Genomic DNA, 19,480 nt, shown 5'->3' with positions numbered 1-19,480 from the left:
ACACGCAAAATATTTTTGATTCTCCATTGCCTTTCACACCCATCCCTCTGTTTCCCCTCCAGCTCTCTTCCTTCCCACTACCATGGAGTGCTCTATTACACAACAGTCTCAGATAAGCAGCTCAAGCTACCAAACCAAGTTCCCCAGAGGAACATAAGCCTTGTTCTTATCTGGCAACCAAAGCTATTATCAGAAGTTTCTTCTATTTTATAGCAAATAACCACTGTGTCATATAAGAATGAACCAACACTAATTTCCGAGAGCTGCCTAACAATCAAGAATATTCTAATAGAGCCTATAAGCTATGTAGCAAAGTTTTGCTCTAATATACTAATACACCAAATAGTGTAAACAGAGACAAAAGGCTTAATTACAGTACTGTACTGATACATAAGCACAATTTAAAAATATTAATCCAATGTTTACCATGTAGCCCACAGATGACTCATTTCATATCATCAATAGCAGGATGCAAAATCAAATTATACAATTTAATTAACACATTTTTTCATTTTGAATTTAAGCAGATGTAAAGACTGCCTCCATCAAAGAAGGAAAAAGCACTTCTGCTGTAATTTAGATTCCTAATTTCTGGAAATTTTATGCAGGCTTGTCTGTTAACAAGGATTTCCTGAGATGATTTGTGTAATGCTAATTTGCATCAGTGCTGTATTCAAAAGAATTGGGTGGGGAGTGGGCAGGCAGAGAACTGAAAGAAAAATAGAAGGAGGAATCTCTAATAGAAGTTTTGTAGCTAACCATAAATCATTCTTTTTGTACATGCGAGTCAAAGCTTTACATACAACACAGAAGAGATAAAACAATTCTAGAGAAATAAAACTGCAATTTAAAGTAATTTCTACAGAGGGAGCCAACAACCCAAGGAACAGGATTAACAAAACACATTCCAGATCACCACAGAGTTCTTCCCAACCATCAGTCTCACATTACACTTACATGATTTTCAGATATCCATAGCATATCACCCAGATTCTTACTCCATAGAATTCCCAAGCATTTAATAAAAGTTTACCTAAATAAGTGCTTGATGACATTTCATAGATCACTGCCAACATACAACAGAATGTACTTTTGCTTTGGGAGAAAGTGGCAATTTAAGAGACTGATCATTCTAAATTGCTTTTTATTAATTAAAAAGTACAGAAGTTTCATTCTGTAGCAATTCTAAAAACAGATTTTGTAAAATTATCAACTCTACTGTAGATATTTTTATTGAAGTTTTCATACAAAACCTCTACAGCAGGAAACAGGCCAGTATGATAGCTTGATCTAAAAAAATGAGGATGAAATCTAAATTACAGGTGTGTAAAGATGAGGGCTGTTAAGATTTTTCATAAAGCTGGGCAACTTGTTATTGCCATACGTTTTCCACATTACTTCATTGTCAAATCACATTTCATACTACATACTAATCCCTCAAATGTAATTACAAGTGAGATACATCAAGTAACTCAACAGCTTTGACAGACGTGTGACAGGTTCATGCATCATCCCAACCATGCAAACCATCTATGTTGTCAGCATATGTTGAATAGGCTAACAAAAGATTCAAAGCTTACTATTTCCAATATTTTACTATCTCTTTCCCCAAAAAACAAACCGCATTTTTCTACCCTTTTTTAAGATTTTGGAGGGAGTAGGGTGGATAAAGCACAAAGGGAGTTTAGAGACACTACATACCAACAGGACAGCAAACCCTAAAAGCAACGTATACGGAAGGATTTTTGAAAAGTGTTACTGAAGATAAACTACACCCTCTAGTGGCACAAAATACTGCAGCTTGGTTGTTTCCAACAGCACTAGACAGCCAGTTGCACTCCTCTTGCCCCCGGCATTCAGATCTCCCACTGCATGTTAAACTATCAATAAGGCACGTTTGCATACTAAATGGGTTTGAGTTTGAGTCCCTTAGCTTTTGCACTTATGTATTATGATAGGTAGTGATTTACACATGGGAATACACACCTCCCAATGCAAGGAAACTCCACAACATTCCCATGACGAGGTTCAAATCCCTTTCATACCCTCTAGCTTTCTAACATACCCAGGCTACTTCTAAGCCCCTACTGTAAATTTTTCTGCTCTTTCCGAAGCATCATACAAACCCTCTGTAAACTCCAAACAGCCCTACTATGCCTTCCAGATTCACCCTTCCAGTACTCACTTATACACATCCTGGCTAAGCGAAACCAGGACATACACAAGAAAACCCAGATGTTACAGATAATTCAAAACTGCATCAGTCAGCCAAATAGCTGTTCTGAAGCTTAAGAGTCCCTCTCTCCCTTGTTCAGTTTCACCATGAAATAGTATTCATATAGCAAGTATGCCGCTAAGAATGAAATACCTAAATAAACTCCTCTCGGCGGACTTGCAGCAGAGCAACACGTCTACCCTCCCTTCTGACTGTAACACATCAAACAGTTGACTGAAGGTAAAGGAAGCTTCTATTTATCTTCTTTCTCTTTCCCATTTCATGGCCTTGATCTCTGTTAAAAGATACATTCTGAAAGCAGCAGTGGCTGTAGGGCACAAAACAGCTACCACATTTCATACTTTCTCCTTCAACTAACTTCCAAAAAGTTAAGTGTTCTATCATGGCCAAAACTGCTTAAACAAACAGTTTATAAAACTGTACAACCAGCAGCCAAAGCTGTATTAAAACAAGTGTCCTAAAGCATTGCTTACAGACTCAGTGGTATCTTAGTAAAAGAGAATACTAGTAAAAAACCCCAACACCTCTGCCAGCAGTACTCTACACAGTGAAAAATGGCCTCTGTATCGGGCACTGGGTAAACAAATTTTTTCTACTTGAATATAGAGACAACTTAAATCACACCCCATTACATGCTACAGCTAGCTTAAATTTATTCTCCATGGAACCATAGTAAAAAAAGAAAACCAGCCTAAGCAACAACACGTTTGTGTGTGCACACATGCAAGTCTATACTTGGTTAATCTGACCTTTAGTTAAAGTCATTCAGTCCAATTCTGAGAATTAAAAATAGAAGCAACTCTTGTAAGAGGACCATATAAACAGGAGAAATATTTCCATTTTTCTCAGAGTTATGTTTATTTTTCTGGAGAACAATAGATGGGGAAAGACATATGCAACATTAAGGCCTCACTAACCTTATTATGTCTTAGTTTCCCCAGCAGTCTTGAAGGATGGAATTCTTAATTCTCTCTCCTCAAAGTTACAAGGAATTAGTTGGGTTAGGGGAGGTGTGAAGCATCTCCAGGACAGCTCTTCAGCCACAAATGTATGTTTACCTTGTAAAAAAACCTTGCAAACTGAAGATACTACTGTTCCCCCATCTTTGTTATTCTCAGGGCAGAATAAAAAACTCACCTGAAAACAAGTATGATTGCTCATCTGATTCACTACAACATTGGCATGCTTGGCTTGATCACCAGTTAAGATGCTGATTGTACTTGGAAGCAGGCTACGGAGCCTCCACACATTGTACTCCCTGGCTGAGCTGCAGGACAGCAACCTCTACCTTGCTTGCACTGTGGGGAGCGCAGGGGTGTGTGGGATATTTCCAGTTAAATTCTTTCAAGAATGTATATATGCACCAACTTAAGTGCTAAAAAAATCCTTTAAGATTAAAAAAAGTATGCAATGATGTAAAGACACAATTTTAAAAGACTGCTATAGCTGAAGTGAATTGGAAACAGAAGGGGGGGGGAAAAAAAAAGGTGATCTTTCATACCTTAAGTCTTAAAATAGAAGTTAAGTATGATGCCATGCCTGTAAACTAACTCCAGTCTGTCTTAGTGGCTGTACTTATCTCTCTAGATAACTAAGATTCAAGGACAAAAGGATCAAGCCAAGTCAGGGTGTAGCTGGCCCAATTACCTTTGGAGATAAGGCATTCATTATGGAACAAGATTTACATTTTTATGAAGAACAGCTCCATAGAAGCGATCTCTAAGAAACTGGAGGACATCTGACAGCCAGAGAAATCACTGTGATACTACTAGATGAAGAACACAAAAATAAAATAAATTCTTCTTTACTAGGTAAGTCAGTATAAAAACTGCTGACATTTCAAAGACTGGAATATAAAGTATTTTAAGCAGGGGGATTGTGTCACGTAACAGGAATACATAGAGTCTAACTTTGTTTGTATGAGACTTAAAAACATTAGGACATGTTCAGGAGAACACCTTAGTTAAAAGGACACTGAACCTAAGAATAAGTTTATAACCGGTGATAATTACCCAAGTGGTAAGTTGCCTTGGACCATTCCCTAGAACTGGCATTTCTTTTAAATATTATAAATAACAGAAAAGGATAGTGAAGTATCTAATTTAGAATCTTGAAGGACTGGAAGTGCTCTGAGGTTCAACAATGTTTAATCTGCTCTGTGCCATACAGTTGACATGGTCAGAGAAGTGCACACAGCATACTAGAAAAGTTCCAAAGGTCTTTCCTGAAGCAACGTGACACTGACCTACGACAGTTTTTCCCGTCAAGTATCCAGTGACATTCAAGATGCCAAGGTCAATGCAAAAGCATGTTAAAACTCTTCCATGATGACTGACAGCATATAAATCCTCCCAGAGGTAACAATGAAAAACCAAGGAAAGGTTTCTGTTGCAGCTGATTCACGTAAAACTTTAGTTTTATTGAATCTTCTTTATTTAATTAAGAATTCAACCCTCTGTTTAAGAAGTGACTATGCTGTACATGTAGCAGTAATTAATACGCAATTAAGTAATATGCAACATACTTAAAAAGCTCAAACAGGATTTTAGTATGTTTTGACTATTTCAAATTAAATACCTCACATTGAAAGATTCAGTTTAATCAGTATCTATTGTGCAAATAAAGCTTGTGTACACAGTACAACCTGTACTGCACAAAATACAGACCTGTATGTCATTTAACTTGTGTTTAACCTCAACATTCTAGTACTTCTAATACTTCTACCTTACATCTTTTCAAATTGGTTAATAATGATTTAATGGGTTAATCATAATAATGCTGTCCACATGTGCTCTACCATTAGAGTTCTCTACATAAAACCAATCTTACCTACTGGTCAAAGGCAACTGCTGTTACCTGTCTTTTGCCTGGAGCTGAAGCAGTTTTAATGTCACAGGTACATTACCATAATGTACAAATGTAAGTTAAATGTCTTTTTTCCATCCTCTGAAGGAACATGGAAATTTTATTTGGCTACTAATTCAATCAACTAAGGCTTTTAGCAAATCATTGTTTTTCCAAAGGAATTAAATCTTTGTTACCAGAATACCTTTTTACTGTTTGAAATCTATGACTTTGCTGAGATACATCCAAACTTTAAACATGTGAAACCTGACAGCTATACATACTAACCTGAAATAGTTACCTCATCTTACACTTGGATAAACTGCTTATGTCTTTTGGGGGTACTATGAAATAATGCAAAATAATGCTAGTGTTATAATGGAAGCAGACAAGAGCTGAAAGTTTAAAACTGAAAAGGAAATGAAGGTGGTTTTTTTATATCTAAAGCAAGCAGATGCACACAAAAGGGACTAAATTCCCCATTTTCTCTACGCTGAAAGGAAGAAATGTAAAAGGAATCCTAAAAAAATCTGTATCTTATTTGGAAATACAACTTTTATATAAATATTCCACTAGTCACCATGGAGAAGACACTGAATAACATTATCTAAGAGCTGACAAGTGAAGCACTTTCTCCATCTTCAAAAAAACAAACCCAAACATCAGTTACATAATACAGATTTGAGAGATGGCAAAGAGGACATTCACATAGAACATTTTTCAGGCAGCTCATGGATACGTGAGTGAATAAGGCAAGAAGAAAACAGGAGCTCATGCACCGAGTATAGCTCTTCAGCCAGTGGTATTAATATGCAGGAATTAAAAACAGCAGTAACAGAGCACCAATTATTTCACATAATGAAGAGCTTTAAGAACAAGAGAATTTTGAAACAAATTTTGAAATAAAAAGCATTATAGTATGCCTATATGTGACCTGTATGCTTACACATACAAATGAGCAGGAATGTTCCAATTGTGCCATGTTTTATTTAGTGAATACAGTAACTCTTGATTGAACTCATCAGTCACCACAGACCACATACCAACCTCTGATAAGTCTCCTCCACTTTCAAACCATGTATACAGTTCAAAAGCAAGTACCTTTGAATACTTTAATATCTATTTTAAAAGCTACCGTATGGGGGGGGGGGAGGGGAGGAGGGTGGAGGAGGGAGTGGGGAGAGGAGGGGGATGGGGACAAAAAAAAAAAAAAAAAGAAAACCCAAACCACCCAACACTAAAGGTTTCAAAACCAGGCATATAAACTCACAGCCTGCTCCCCTACACCTAGATAATATTCAGACAATACCTACCAGTCTTTTTACTTTGCATTTTCCAAATATACATACACATGTTTATGCACAGTACCCAGAATTTGCTTTCAACTCAGTTGCAGAGCTTTTGTATTTTACTATATCGTATGCAAAATATAATCATAGGTTATTTTGCCTGAACATGGAAGACTATCTAAAGATTGGAATTAATTTGAACTTCAGCTTCTTTGGTTTGGGCACACCTTTAATGAAGAAGCAAAACAATTGACTATGCTGTTATTGCACTGTTTAAGTATCTTATGGCTACTTCTCCTGCAAGACAAAAGAATGATCCATTCAACAACGGATCATAATTCTTCCCCAGGAACAAGAGTTTTTAGACTACAAAATCAAATTAGCCAAAACAAGCAAAGTTTCAATGTAACCGGCAGAGCACTGGTGACTCTTAGCAACATTCCACACCACAGCCCAACTGTGTTGATGAAAATTTGCTAAGGTGGGAATGGCCATAATATCACACAAACACACAAATTAAAATAATGAGTCAGCGCCGAACGGAGGAGAGTGGGGGAAAGAGGGAACAAATCTTCCTTTTCATTTCTGACATATATAAACAAACATTTCACTTATACACAGACATACTGCAGGCAGCAGGTAACTGCTACTGGACTGTCATACGTAAAACATCAACTAGGATGAACACTCAGACATTTAAATTGGAAGTATACCAACATTTTGTATGGAAGTATACCAAGAATTTTTTTAAACAAATTAAGGAGAAAAATCTTAATCTTTTTTGGAAACAATTAGTTTTCAGACAAGTGTAATTTATAGCACACAATATTGAAGAGCAGAAGTTATTTATGAACACAAAATTTTTGCTTCAAGTCTTTAATAATAAGATATGTATGTACATAGAAAAGTAAACACATATAGCATGCATGTGTATCACCATAAAAGAGCTTACAGTTCTTTGTGCTTCTCCTCTGCCAAAATTTGGTCGTTTGGCTTCAGCCCATACCTTGAAAAAAAACCACAAAATACAAAGCAGTTACTCTTTTGAGAACACACGATAAAATGTAGTTTTATGGTTTCAAACTGGCAAATTACTAAACTACGTAACATTTGTCGATTCAGGTACCTCAAGTTATTGCAAAGATAGCAGCAAAGTTTCCTAAAAAACTTATTACATGTTTATTAGAGTACATTTAACATCACATAAAACATCTGCTTCATATCACAGCTTCAAATTATATCAAGTACTTTGGCTTGCTATATATCCAAAATCATTGCGCTTCATTCCACAAACTGTACATTGATCTTATAATTTGGATCTGACAAAATATGACAGTGAATAACACAGACAATATGAACACTATAACTGGCTGTAGTGTTTCCTCCTGTACCAAATAAAAACTATTATAACCAATACTAAAAACATTCTATAGAAAAAAATATACCTTAAGAACAAGCTATTTCGGCAAATTTCTGCAGTCCATACAGGCAATCTCTGGTCAAAGTGAGACCTTGAGAGAAAGAAACTTTCTTTGCTAGTTTAACCTAGTAAGGCAATTTAACAGAATAGGTTGCCTACACTAACTGAATCAGAGGGGAAAAGGCGCCCAGTCTGCCCCAACACAGGCTACTCCTAGCCATGCTGCAGACTGCACTGTCACTCACTTTGGAAAACCTTTAAGAAGTGACCTCACTTTCGTTCTGCCTCAGAGCAAAATCTTTTGCCATCTCAAAATATTCCACAAATTTAACTGCTATGGTTTCCTGTAAGGTTTGGATTTTGGGGCTTGGGGTTTTTTTTGGACTGATTGCTTTGTAAGAGAGTCATACCTAACATAAGCAACTAAAAGTCAAGCGTCCATTTGCTAATTCTGCAAACAGCTAACTGCTCGCACTGCAGAAGGTTTCCACTGTCCCTTTGCCCTGTTTTTGTTCCTTGCTCCAGTCAACTGCAGTACTATAAATTGCTCCTTCTGAGGAAAGATTCTGGTCACCAACCAACTACAATCAAGCTATCCCCCAAATTCATTTTTGTTTCAAATAAAAAGATGAAATGTATGTTTGCTATTCCTTACAACATTTTCTGATGATACTCTCTGAAACTTGTTATTTCAGCATCCATTTAAAATACAAGCATCAACCCCAGACACATTCTCAAGCTCACTAGTGCAGCATTCAAATATACAAGACACCGACCCATTTTTTCTTGTTTACATTGCAGGGACTATCCCGCTGACTTGCATCCATTAATCCACTTCGCTGCTAAATCATTCTTGTAGTCATTTCTAACCAGGATACAGTGGGGTCCATCCATATTCTCCTTCTAAATGCAGGGTTTGCATTTGACTCTTACAGGAAGCAGACTACATCGTAATACATTGTTCAATAACAGATTCAGACCACTTGGCTTAATTGCCGAGTCTTCTCTATAATTCACCATCCTATCAGTCTTTAAGTTACAAATTTTAACTTACATTTACTTCCAAATCGATGTTTTCTGTAGTGAACAGCATTAGGCTATTTTTCTTTAATAAAAAAGGGTCCAGCCCAATACCAGTCTTTTCATAATGCTGCTACACCTCCCCAATATCTCCATTTGTCATGTCTCAATAAGCATTTTACTGATAGAAAATACTTACATATAAGAGAAAAATCAAAGAGCTACCAGGAAATTCTAAAAGGGACATTTTCAGAAGTCAAACGACATTAACTCTTCTTGTGCAACTTACCAGCTTAGTCAAAATGAAATCAGGTTAGTTATTAAAAGTATCTGCCTGTCATAAGAGAGATATACGCTGGCTAATATGCAATCCATTTTGTAAATGGAGATCATTTTGCCCTTTAAAGTCACAATCCACATAAAGTCACAACCATTCTTCACTGAAGCTACAGTTTTCCTCTGACCAGAGATCAAAACTACTTCATCCAGGACTGAATACAATTTTATCTGATGATGATATAGAAAAAATATCTATATTTGAGTTTTTAAAGCTCCCGATTCCTCATTTGTTCACTTATTTAAAAAAAAAAAAAAAAAAAACCAAAAAAACCACAAAAAACAAAACAAAACAACCAACAACAACAACAAAAAAAAAACCACCCCACACAATTTAATCCACACAGTTATTTAGAAGAAAAAACAATTAAAACCAAATAAAACTCTTCACTACTTACTCATACTAGTAAGTCAGCTACAACACAAACCACACAGCATAATGGGAATGCTGTTTAACAGATGTGTGATTTTCGCCTTGGGTATGTTACAGGCATACCACAGAGGGGTGCGGGAGGGACACAGCTGCTACCCCTGAGGTTTGCAGCATAGTTCCTTTGATGAACCTTAGCTTACCTAATCGTTTTCATCACCACTCCCTTCCTTCACTATGAAAATGGCGTTTTAAAATTATTCTTCCTTGACCCCTGAAGATATTGCTTTGACAGCAACTTGTCAAAGAAAATTTCCCACAAAGGGACATGCTTGTAGAGTTCAAACTTTTATTAGTTCTCTATGCATTAAGACAGGATGAATATTATATTTCATACACAGCTGCTGAAGTATTTAATAAATTTAAATGCGTAACCAGCACAGCGCACAGCTTACATAATATTTCCCAACATATGTTTCGTAGGCAAGATTGATAAGCACCAGTTGGCTCTTCCTAACTGATGGTTAGATTTGGGAGAATCTCTCTAAAAAACTTAGGAGCCAAGGATACTAAATGCAAAATTGAAGCTATACAGTCAAAAAATTTAAAAAAGGGACATTTAAAACCATCTAAGCAACCAGAACAACATACTGTTCACATATTATACATTTACACGCCTGATATTAAACTAGTAAGAGACAAGCAAATATGCTACAGAAGTGGGCAAATGAACTAAAGGGACCATAGCTTCACTTTTTATTCCTATCTTCTGCCCTGTGAAATTCAAAGCTCTACACATCCTAGAATGTTAAACAGTGGTTATTCTTTTCAACTATCCAGTACCAAACTGTGGTATAGTTTCCAAATGTTAATAGTCTTCATCACTACTCAAGATGAGGTTGACCTGGAAGCACACACGGAGCTTTGCACTTATTTGGAGTCCTCCCACCCAGCATCTGCTGGGAAGAAAAACCACACTGGATGTCCTGCTGGTGGGAATGTGTGGAGAGGCTGGCACCAGCCTGGCCTCTTGTTTTGGTAAGATCAAAAGTAGATTAAGATCTCTGGGCTTGGACGTGTGAAACACTAGGTAGGAAGCTGGGGCACACGTGCTGCTGTTTTGGAAGTGGGATGCTTGGGCAACATGGTCTAGTGGAAGGTGTCCCTTCCCATGGCAGAGGGTTGGAACTGGATGATCTTAAGGTCCTTTCCAACCCATGCTATTCTATGATTCTAAGATCCTATTTCAAAAGTGACGTGCAAGGGACTGCACCAAGACTGTAGCTAAGTGTCAAAACAAACTATAGTAAATTTCAAAAATGATACATTTTGAACACTTTGATATGTCATCCACAGACATTTGATCTACTGGAAGAGTAGCCAGTGTTCCAGCCACCCCCTTCAAAATGGCAGCTGCACACAATCATGAAGATGGACAGAAAAAGTGCCCCAACTGTAGCAATTATCACACTGCACAGCTGCGTATTGCCACCAAACCGATGCAGCTGCCTGCCCAGATACGCACACCCCAGCCACTGAGCATCACAGCCCACGGCTTCTGACAGTCCAATAAGCTGATAGCACCTTGGGTGAAACTTCCACTTTGGGAAGACAGCAGCTTTCTCTCCAAACTCAGTTCCTTATGGAATTTCTTAAGCCACAACATCTTGACGTCTAGCCTCTAGATGTCCTCATATCGTAGTTGCTCCACCATAGTCTACTCTGATCAAAGCTCAAGTGACTTAACTGCAGACAGGAGCTAACAGATACCATTATTCTATCATCCATCCGCTAATCACAGTTTAAATGAGAAGCTTCACACTGCTTTACATTACTCTTTCCAGTGCCAAAATAGGGTGCTTTTTTAAACAGTATTCTTTCCAACCTGGTTACAAAAAGGCATGTTTAGACATTTAACTTAACAGGACAAACAAGCAAGCTAATCCCCCTACGTTTCATCAGGAAACAAAGACCCAACTCCAATTCACACACTGGAAAAAGCAACTCTTTGTCCTTTGACTACAATGGGGCTGATGCAGGATGTCTAAATTCGCCTGCTGAGCAAAGCAATTTGAATGCCTCCATTAGTCCCTAACTCCATAATTTCAGAACATTAACAAACTGGGGATATATTTCAGTAAGAAAAATCTTAAAATGAATTTTATTCTGCATTCATTTTATTCATTCTCAGGGATGTTTTCAACTTCCCAAGACAAAGCTATCCTGAACCTCTCAATGTTTTCTCCTCATTTGATGAGTGTAACCAATAACTCTACAAGAACTCAGATCTGAACGCAATGTAATTTTCTTCCTTCCTACTTATGTTTCCAGAACCAAATTTTATGCACATGCAGATATGTACATAATATCAAGCTCAGCCCCCTTAAAGCTTTAATTATAAATTGACAACTAGGTTAATCTTAAGTATTTTCCCTTTCCACAAGCCTGAAAATAAAGTAGCAGAGACCCAGACCAAAATTATTGCAGGCATCCTGAGGACAGATGTTACGCAGAACCAGAATGGTGTTAAGAAAATTTGGCTGTACATACAGCTAAATATACTCTATCAAAAAAAAAAAAAAAAAAAAAAAAGCCAAAGCCACTTGGAAGAGGGTTTTTTGTGTATAGCAGCTAGTGGTACAACTCTGACCAACACATTCTATTTGGTGCTACAAAAACCTCAATGAAGACAGCATAGTCCTCTCCTCTACAGTTATATGACTAGTGAGGCTGAGGCTGCTATGTCACACTCAAGATACAGGACAACGGTGAACGGCCTTAAGCTGTCAGAGGGGAAATTTAGATTAGACATTAGGAGAAATATCTTCATTACAAGGGTGGTGAAACAATAAAACAGGTTGCCCAGAGAAGATGTGCCTGCCCCATCCCTGGCAGTGTCCAAGGGCAGGTTGGACAGGGCTTGGAACAACCTGGTCTAGTGGAAGGTGTCCCTGCCCATGGCAGGGGGGTTGGAACTAGATGATCTTTAAGGTCCCTTCCAACACAAACTATTCTGTGATTCTATGACTTCCCTAGCATTCATGTACAAGTTTACTATTTCCATTTCCGGTTTTGCAGAATTGTAATATTTTTATAAAGTCTCTTCATTTTTTTAGGTATAGTAGAGCCTTCAAATTCAGCTTTAACCTGTGCAATGCATTCTAATGATCCTTCTGAAATGGTAATCCTACAACTTAAAGTTTTCTTTATTTCCCACCTGTCAATATGAGGGAGTATGAAAATTAATGTGCTTGGACTCTAAGCAGCCTTTTTACAATAATGTCTTTAATGTAACAAACAGCTGTAAGGCATGGTTCCCTTCAGGCACCCTCCAATTTTACAAAGCCTAAATCAAATTAAAAAGAAAACACAGCCTACACTAAATATGTACTGGTGGAAAACTCAAAATGAATATCAAATTCAGATCTGCTCTACAAGCAAGAGTTTCCTGAAAGGCTGGTAAAACACACCTGTCCTAAGGACCAGAATAAAAACTGGTCATGAGCAAAGAGGTTTAAAAAATGGCAATAGATCTTCACAGTTGCAAAATTAATCCACCTTTCAAAATTTCTGCCTTGCATCCACCAACCTAAGCAAAAACTTATATAGAAACAATAGCTTAAAATTGCAGAGATATCAAACTAAAAATCAGCACAGACATATAAGGTGTTGCTTGGGACAGAAGAGCTACGACAAAATCTCCATCATGCAGACTACCCAGAAACAAAGAGGTACAAAAAACTGTACACATATCAGAGCAATATTTTCATTAATATTTTCAAGAATACTTGTGAAGGAACAAGATGTGAGAGAGAAAAGATTTTTCTTTTTTTTTTTTTTTTTTTTTTTTTTTTTTTTTTTTTTTGCATTAACCATCAATGTGAGTAGTCAGCATAAGAAAGAAGATTGAAACTATTTCAGTAATATGACATTGGGACAGCAAAGCACCCTAGGGAGCTCTAAACATGTATCTGTGCAGACATTCCTCTGCCTTGTTTGATGTACAAATAAAAATAAACTTTTTGCCACAGTACATGACTCTGACTAACCTTTCTCCCCTTTAAATGCACTTGGGCTCTGCTATTCCGTAAGCTTATTGACATGCTTGACATGCTTTGCTGCAGTTACTGTTTTAAGCATTTCCCAGATTGATTAAAAATGGAATGTATGAAAAGGTAGATTTCCAACACGCTCTTTGAACTTTGCAGAAAAGTCATCAAAAAAAAGGAACAGAGTGTGATTTCTCTGACAAAGACCTAAAGCGTGTTGCTTGTATTAACTGGACAAGACAAGGAGAATTTATGCTATGCTAGGCTATGCTTCATCAATAAAAGAAAAGACCTTTCAAGACAGAGCTCTGCATAAGCATTTTCTCATAAATTTTCAACAAAGCCATTAAGAAACCTTAAGGACTTCAACAGAGTCTTGTATTTCAGACTAAAGAAGTTTCTGTAAGAATGATTCAGCAGTAATGTCACTTTAAAGTGATGTTAAGGCTACTTTCACTGTTCTAAAAAAAGATATACAGTCCTTTTTCTGTTGTTTTTTCTTAATTATTTATCTTGCAAAAACTAGGACAACCAGCCTGTGGGGACATTGGTGCCCACATGTCCTCTTTCAGGCTGTATTGACTGCTTTTTACCAAATGCAGTTAACACATCCCACAAGATCTTTCAGGTCAGAAACACAGCCATGTGTGAACCTGCTACAAAAGTGCATCCTCATGAGCATTTACAGACCAATGCACACAGCAAGCTCAACAGAAGCTTCCAAAATATTTCTAACACATCAGATTTATGGGGGATGGGTATACAAGGTCAGCCTGTTTCTCAACTTCCATCTGCAATTTATCAGCCACAATGAGTAATGCTACCATAACTGCCAATTCCATTTCTTATAACTTGATCCTTACAGCGATCAAAAGGGCATAAATGAACTGCTTTTCCTACAATAGTAAAATACTACCTAATGCAAGGCAGTATTTCTGCATTTTTGACAAGACTACAGTTGCTTAGAAATTCTACTGAAGTCTAATGTAGCCTTACTCTTCTGATTAGCCTAGTAATCTTTTCCATGCACACAAATATTGCGTGTAAGTACCATGACTTCTATTTGTTTGGATCATTACTTTAAGCTTACTATGCCAGATTTTAGGAGCTGTGCATTTTCTAAATCAAGTTGCAAATAAAAAACTCAACCCAGATCATACCTTATGTATAAATTCAGCAGCCAAATTCATCAGACCAGATGTGACCAGCTAAACCAAAATTAAAGTTCTGTGTAACTGGCACATACACACACCCTAGTCCAAATGTTTGTTTTAATACATTTCCTTTCCCCATTCAAAAAAAAAAAAAAAACCAAAACCACCAAAACCAAAAACCAAAACCCAAACAAAAACAACAAACCACAAAAACAGTCAAGGGCTTTGATTCATATCCTGAAAGTCTCAGTCTCTTGCCTGACTTGGGCTGTTTTTATTCCACCAGCTTAATACATAATACATCTGCTTTTTCATTTTTTCCATAAATTCCTCTGTTGCTTTGCTATAGTCTCCCAGTTTCACCATCTGAAAGGCACCGCACTCCCCATTCCTTCAAAATTTCTCTCCTTTTTAGCCCCTCTCCCACTCCATAACAGGGCAGCTGATTCCTCCCTACCTTTTCACATTCTTTCTTGGTCTTAAATTGACAGCAAAACAGGGAGCCCTTTTCCATTAATTTCTGTGTTTAATGACAGCTGATTATCATGCATTGTTACTCTAGGGTCACCTTGTATGAATTAGTTTTACTGCTTTGTTGCAAAATACCAGATGTAAGTCCAGAATCTCTTCCCTGAAAAACTGAAAGATTTAAGAGGGATTGTATGATGGTAATACATACAATGAATACAATACAGTCCCCAAAAAAGCCTGATTCCAGAAAAATATGAGTTTTGTAATAGCCCACTTATACCAACAAAAGAGAAAACTGCCTGAAAGACTTTTCAGACACCTCTAGGAAAATATTAGAGCTGTGAGAGAATGCATCTCTCTGATAAACCTCAACATGGACCAGCACAAGACCAAACGCTATCTATGCCACATGTTTATGATAGACTTAGAGTTAAGTACAGTAGCTACTGATGAAATCCATAGATAACAGCAGACTGGAAAGGGTACGTGAAACAAAACATTCTAGCAAAAAATAAAATGAACCCATTCAAACACAGTAACTTCAAAATACAGATAGATGCAGAGCCGAGAAGGTAAATAAAAAGAATTAAAACGTGCAAGAGTAAAGGCATCCCACAGAATAGTAACTTGGAGAGGAGGGAAACCAGGTGTCATAATCTGCAACTAACTCAACCTTAGCCTCTGATTTGTGCCAAACATTGAAGACATCAATGAACTACTTTAATATAGAAACAGGAAAGAGCAAACCAACCAACCAAAAATAAATAAACAAAAAAAAAAACGCAACAGAGTGAGCTGTCAGCCTCACTAATTATTTTGTCCCCTTCCATTTTTAAACAGAAAAACATGCAGTCAAAATGTTTACTTTGGGAAGAAGAAAGGTAGGTAGGAGTAAAGCACACACGAGTGGTAAAGGGAAAGAGACATGAAAAAATAACAACGGAAAGTTAAGATACTTCTATCTGAAGACTGTTTAAAATAAATTACTTCACAGTTATCAATGACAAAGAATCAAGTCTGGTTAGGGAAAGAGCATGCAGCATTGTCCTGGCAGAGAATTAGGCTGCCTAAGGAAACAAAAGTATCTGGGATTAAGGGAAAGTTTAAGCGCAACTCAAACCACAGACCTTGTCCATTTCATTTATTAAAAAAAAACAAAACCCAAACATTAAACACTGCTACTGGAATAGAATGTCAGGGCTGAGAGAATGAAGGACCATCTTGAAGAAGCTATTGAGGAATTTCTTGTGGGTTTTTTTTACACATTTATTAATACTCATTTCCTGTGTACTATTATGACTGGAGTCTTACCAGACTGCATCACATTGTGTACAAACCTCTTTTTGTATCAAAAAAACCTCAAAAATATTAGCAGGAAGTTGGGGTCTTTTTACTGCAATACTTATTATGGAAGATGGATTTAAATTTCAACACAAAATTAACTTAAAATTATGCCCATGACACCTAAAAGAAAAAAGAAATACAGTTATCGATGGCATAATTAGAAGCATTTTGTTTCCACAATTTCTTGCGTAGATATGATCATTCATTCATACACAAATGTTACTAGGTATAGTTTTTCTGGCATTTATACTTTGTTAGTTGCTGTTTGGTTTGGGGTTTTTTTGGTTGGGGTTTTTGTTTGTTTATTCATTTCCCCTTGATCAGCATTTTCCTAAATAGTTGCTTCTAAATTATTCAGCGTAATAAGATAGACTCCCCACTGATAATATGGTTGGAAATCAGGACTTTAATCAGCTATTAATATTGTAAGGTAGATTTAAAGGGCTTTTGAAATTGGAGTCAAAACAATAATAGGTTTAAATGATTAAAAGGGATTAAGGAAGCCAGGAAAGTTCAAAGCCTATTAATCACCAGACTGCAGAAAACTATGATCATTTAATAGGGTCAGCCCTATCACTTGGGACTTCAGCATATAGTTGTGGTCCTGTCAAAACAGTTTTCTTACCTATAAACTAGTGAGCTAAAAATTTAAGACATGTAAACACTTCCAATATAGAGCTGAAATGTTGGGTTTTTTCAGTAATAATTTTTGAAGTGACTGCAAATGCCTTCTTAAAAGCTGTACACACACTGTACTTTTATTTAAAAAAAAAGTACTCTGAATTTATATGCATTACACTGGTAGAAATACCCTTTACCAACCTTTAGCAACTCCATCACGGAATAAAACAGTAATTCAACTTGTGCAGAACTACAGGCAGTTATGCTTATAGATTGAGCTCTTTCAGCTATTATTTTCATATTATTCCTTTGAGCCTTCAATATTTAAACAGTTTCTTTAGTCATACCAGTCATCTTGCATTGTTTCTGCTCTAAAGTCATAACCTCACCTTTACATACCAATTTTCTTTAACCATAAATAAACCTTGGTTTGTAGTTGAATTCATTTTGATTACAAACACAAACAAGCTTTAACAATCTTGCCTTAAAGTTCCATTTACATAAAAGCTAAAAAAAAAAAAAAAAAAAAAAAAAAAAAAAGAAAAAAAGGGTACATAATCTGAACAGTAACAAACCACAGGGTTCCTGTTCTCTTCCTAGTTAGCCACGTTTACTTGCTATTATCACTTTAAAATTTATTGTTCTGCAACAGACCTGTCAGCACTAGTACTGAAAATCCCCAAATACCTCACTGCTGGACAAGGAGCTCTGCTTTGAGAAGGAAATTGTAACAAAGTACCATTCGGCAAAGGCAAAGTAGCAGAGTTGTGGACATGACCCTGAGATTCTCCTGCCTGTATCTACAGGTTAGTTTATTAATTTCTTCTGAATAAATGTTCTCTGTATGCCATAGGTGAATATTATTGCCAGCTCAGTCGAGCTTCTGTACGCTTGAAAATAAATCCCTCGTCTCCTCTTCTAAAGAGAAGGCAGACATGTAAAGCAATGTGCTTCAGGTGTCAAGATGGGACCTGATAAAATTCAACCACAGGTCCTGAGGGAAGTTGTTCAGAGCAGCCCTGTGGAGGACTTGGGGGTGTTGGTTGACAAGAAACTGAACATGAGCCAGCTTCAGTGTGCACTTGCAGCCCAGAAAGCCAACTGTACCCTGGGGTACATCGAAAGAGGCGTGACCAGCAGGTCGAAGGAGGTGATCCTGCCCCTCTACTCTGCTCTCGTGAGACCTCACTTGGAGTATTGTGCACAGTTCTGGTGTCCTCAACATAAAAAGGACATGGAGCTGTTGGTGCAAGTCCAGAGGAGGGCCACGAGGATGATAAGGCAGCTGGAGCACCTCCCGTCGGAAGACAGGCTGAGAAAGTTGGGGCTGTTCAGCCTGGAGAAGAAAAGGCTGCGTGGAGACCTCAGAGCAGCCTTCCAGTATCTGAAGGGGACCTAGAAGGACACTGGAGAGGGGCTCTTCATCAGGAACTGTAGTGATAGGACAAGGGATAATGGGTTTAAACTTAAACGGGGAAGTTCAGGTGAGATATAAGGAACACGTTCTTTACTGTGAGGGTGGTGAGGCACTGGAACAGGTTGCCCAGAGAAGTGGTAAACGCTCCATCCCTGGCGGTGTTCAAGGCCAGGTTGGACAGAGCCTTGGGTGACATGGTCTAGTGTGAGGTGCCCCTGCCCATGGCAGGGGGGTTGGAACTAGATGATCTTAAGGTCCTTTCCAACCCAAACCGTTCTATGATTCTATGATGAAGTTCAATAGGCTCTACTTCTACAATAAAACACATGTTAATACTTTGAAGAAACTAATAAAGACAGTAACATTACACTGTTGCAAACACAGAACAAGAGTGCTGGGCTCCATCAACACACAATATATTTCATAACTGAATTACAACTCTGTCCCCATATTAGTTCTGTTCTGTCTCTAAAAAATGAAAATTGAATTTCTAAAATACAATTATTTTAATGTCTCTGGTACAAAGAAAGAAATGCTACATCAATAAAAATCAATTAAGACACAGCAAAAGACAATTATTCTCCAGTGAAGAACTCATAAACCACAAAATCAGACCACAATACTACTTTCAAGCAATAAAGTCCTCCAAAATGAGGATACTGTAAGTGCTGAGGCTGTATTGAACCTTTACTGATGTTAAATACTTTGTCTTAAAAATGCTAAGAATTGACCTTTTCATCAATCATAGGGACACAGAGAAAAAGACTGCTGTATCATATTTAACGCAAAATGCATTGTATTTAGAAATCATAAGGAAACCAACACCAAGTCTTACATATCAGCTAAATGTTTTCTTATTTTTAAAAATATAGCTTAAGATGTATCTAATTTTCCTGGATGTCATTCTGT

The 19,480-nt window shown here is 37.2% G+C and overlaps 1 protein-coding gene and 1 long non-coding RNA gene across 6 annotated transcripts in view; both read right to left on the bottom strand.

The window, feature by feature from the left end:
* The window catches only part of ADK (adenosine kinase), a 297,485-nt gene that overhangs the window by 251,210 nt on the left and 26,795 nt on the right, over positions 1 to 19,480 (bottom strand). For all 5 annotated transcript variants that reach the window (XM_030488972.1, XM_030488969.1, XM_030488966.1 and 2 more), the window contains exon 3: positions 7,322 to 7,375. In XM_030488972.1, the coding sequence (XP_030344832.1) occupies positions 7,322 to 7,375 (54 nt within the window). The remainder of the gene's footprint in view (positions 1 to 7,321; positions 7,376 to 19,480) is intronic.
* On the bottom strand, positions 8,797 to 13,297 carry LOC115609137. Its single transcript, XR_003991759.1, has 2 exons — positions 12,663 to 13,297; positions 8,797 to 9,139 (listed from the first exon to the last, which is right to left on the bottom strand). It is a non-coding gene; the product is annotated as an uncharacterized LOC115609137 (long non-coding RNA).

Source organism: Strigops habroptila, chromosome 5, assembly GCF_004027225.2.
Source record: "Strigops habroptila isolate Jane chromosome 5, bStrHab1.2.pri, whole genome shotgun sequence".
NCBI lineage: Eukaryota > Metazoa > Chordata > Aves > Psittaciformes > Psittacidae > Strigops > Strigops habroptila.
Note: the sequence above shows the minus strand (reverse complement) of the source record. Positions and strands in the feature narration are given on the sequence as shown.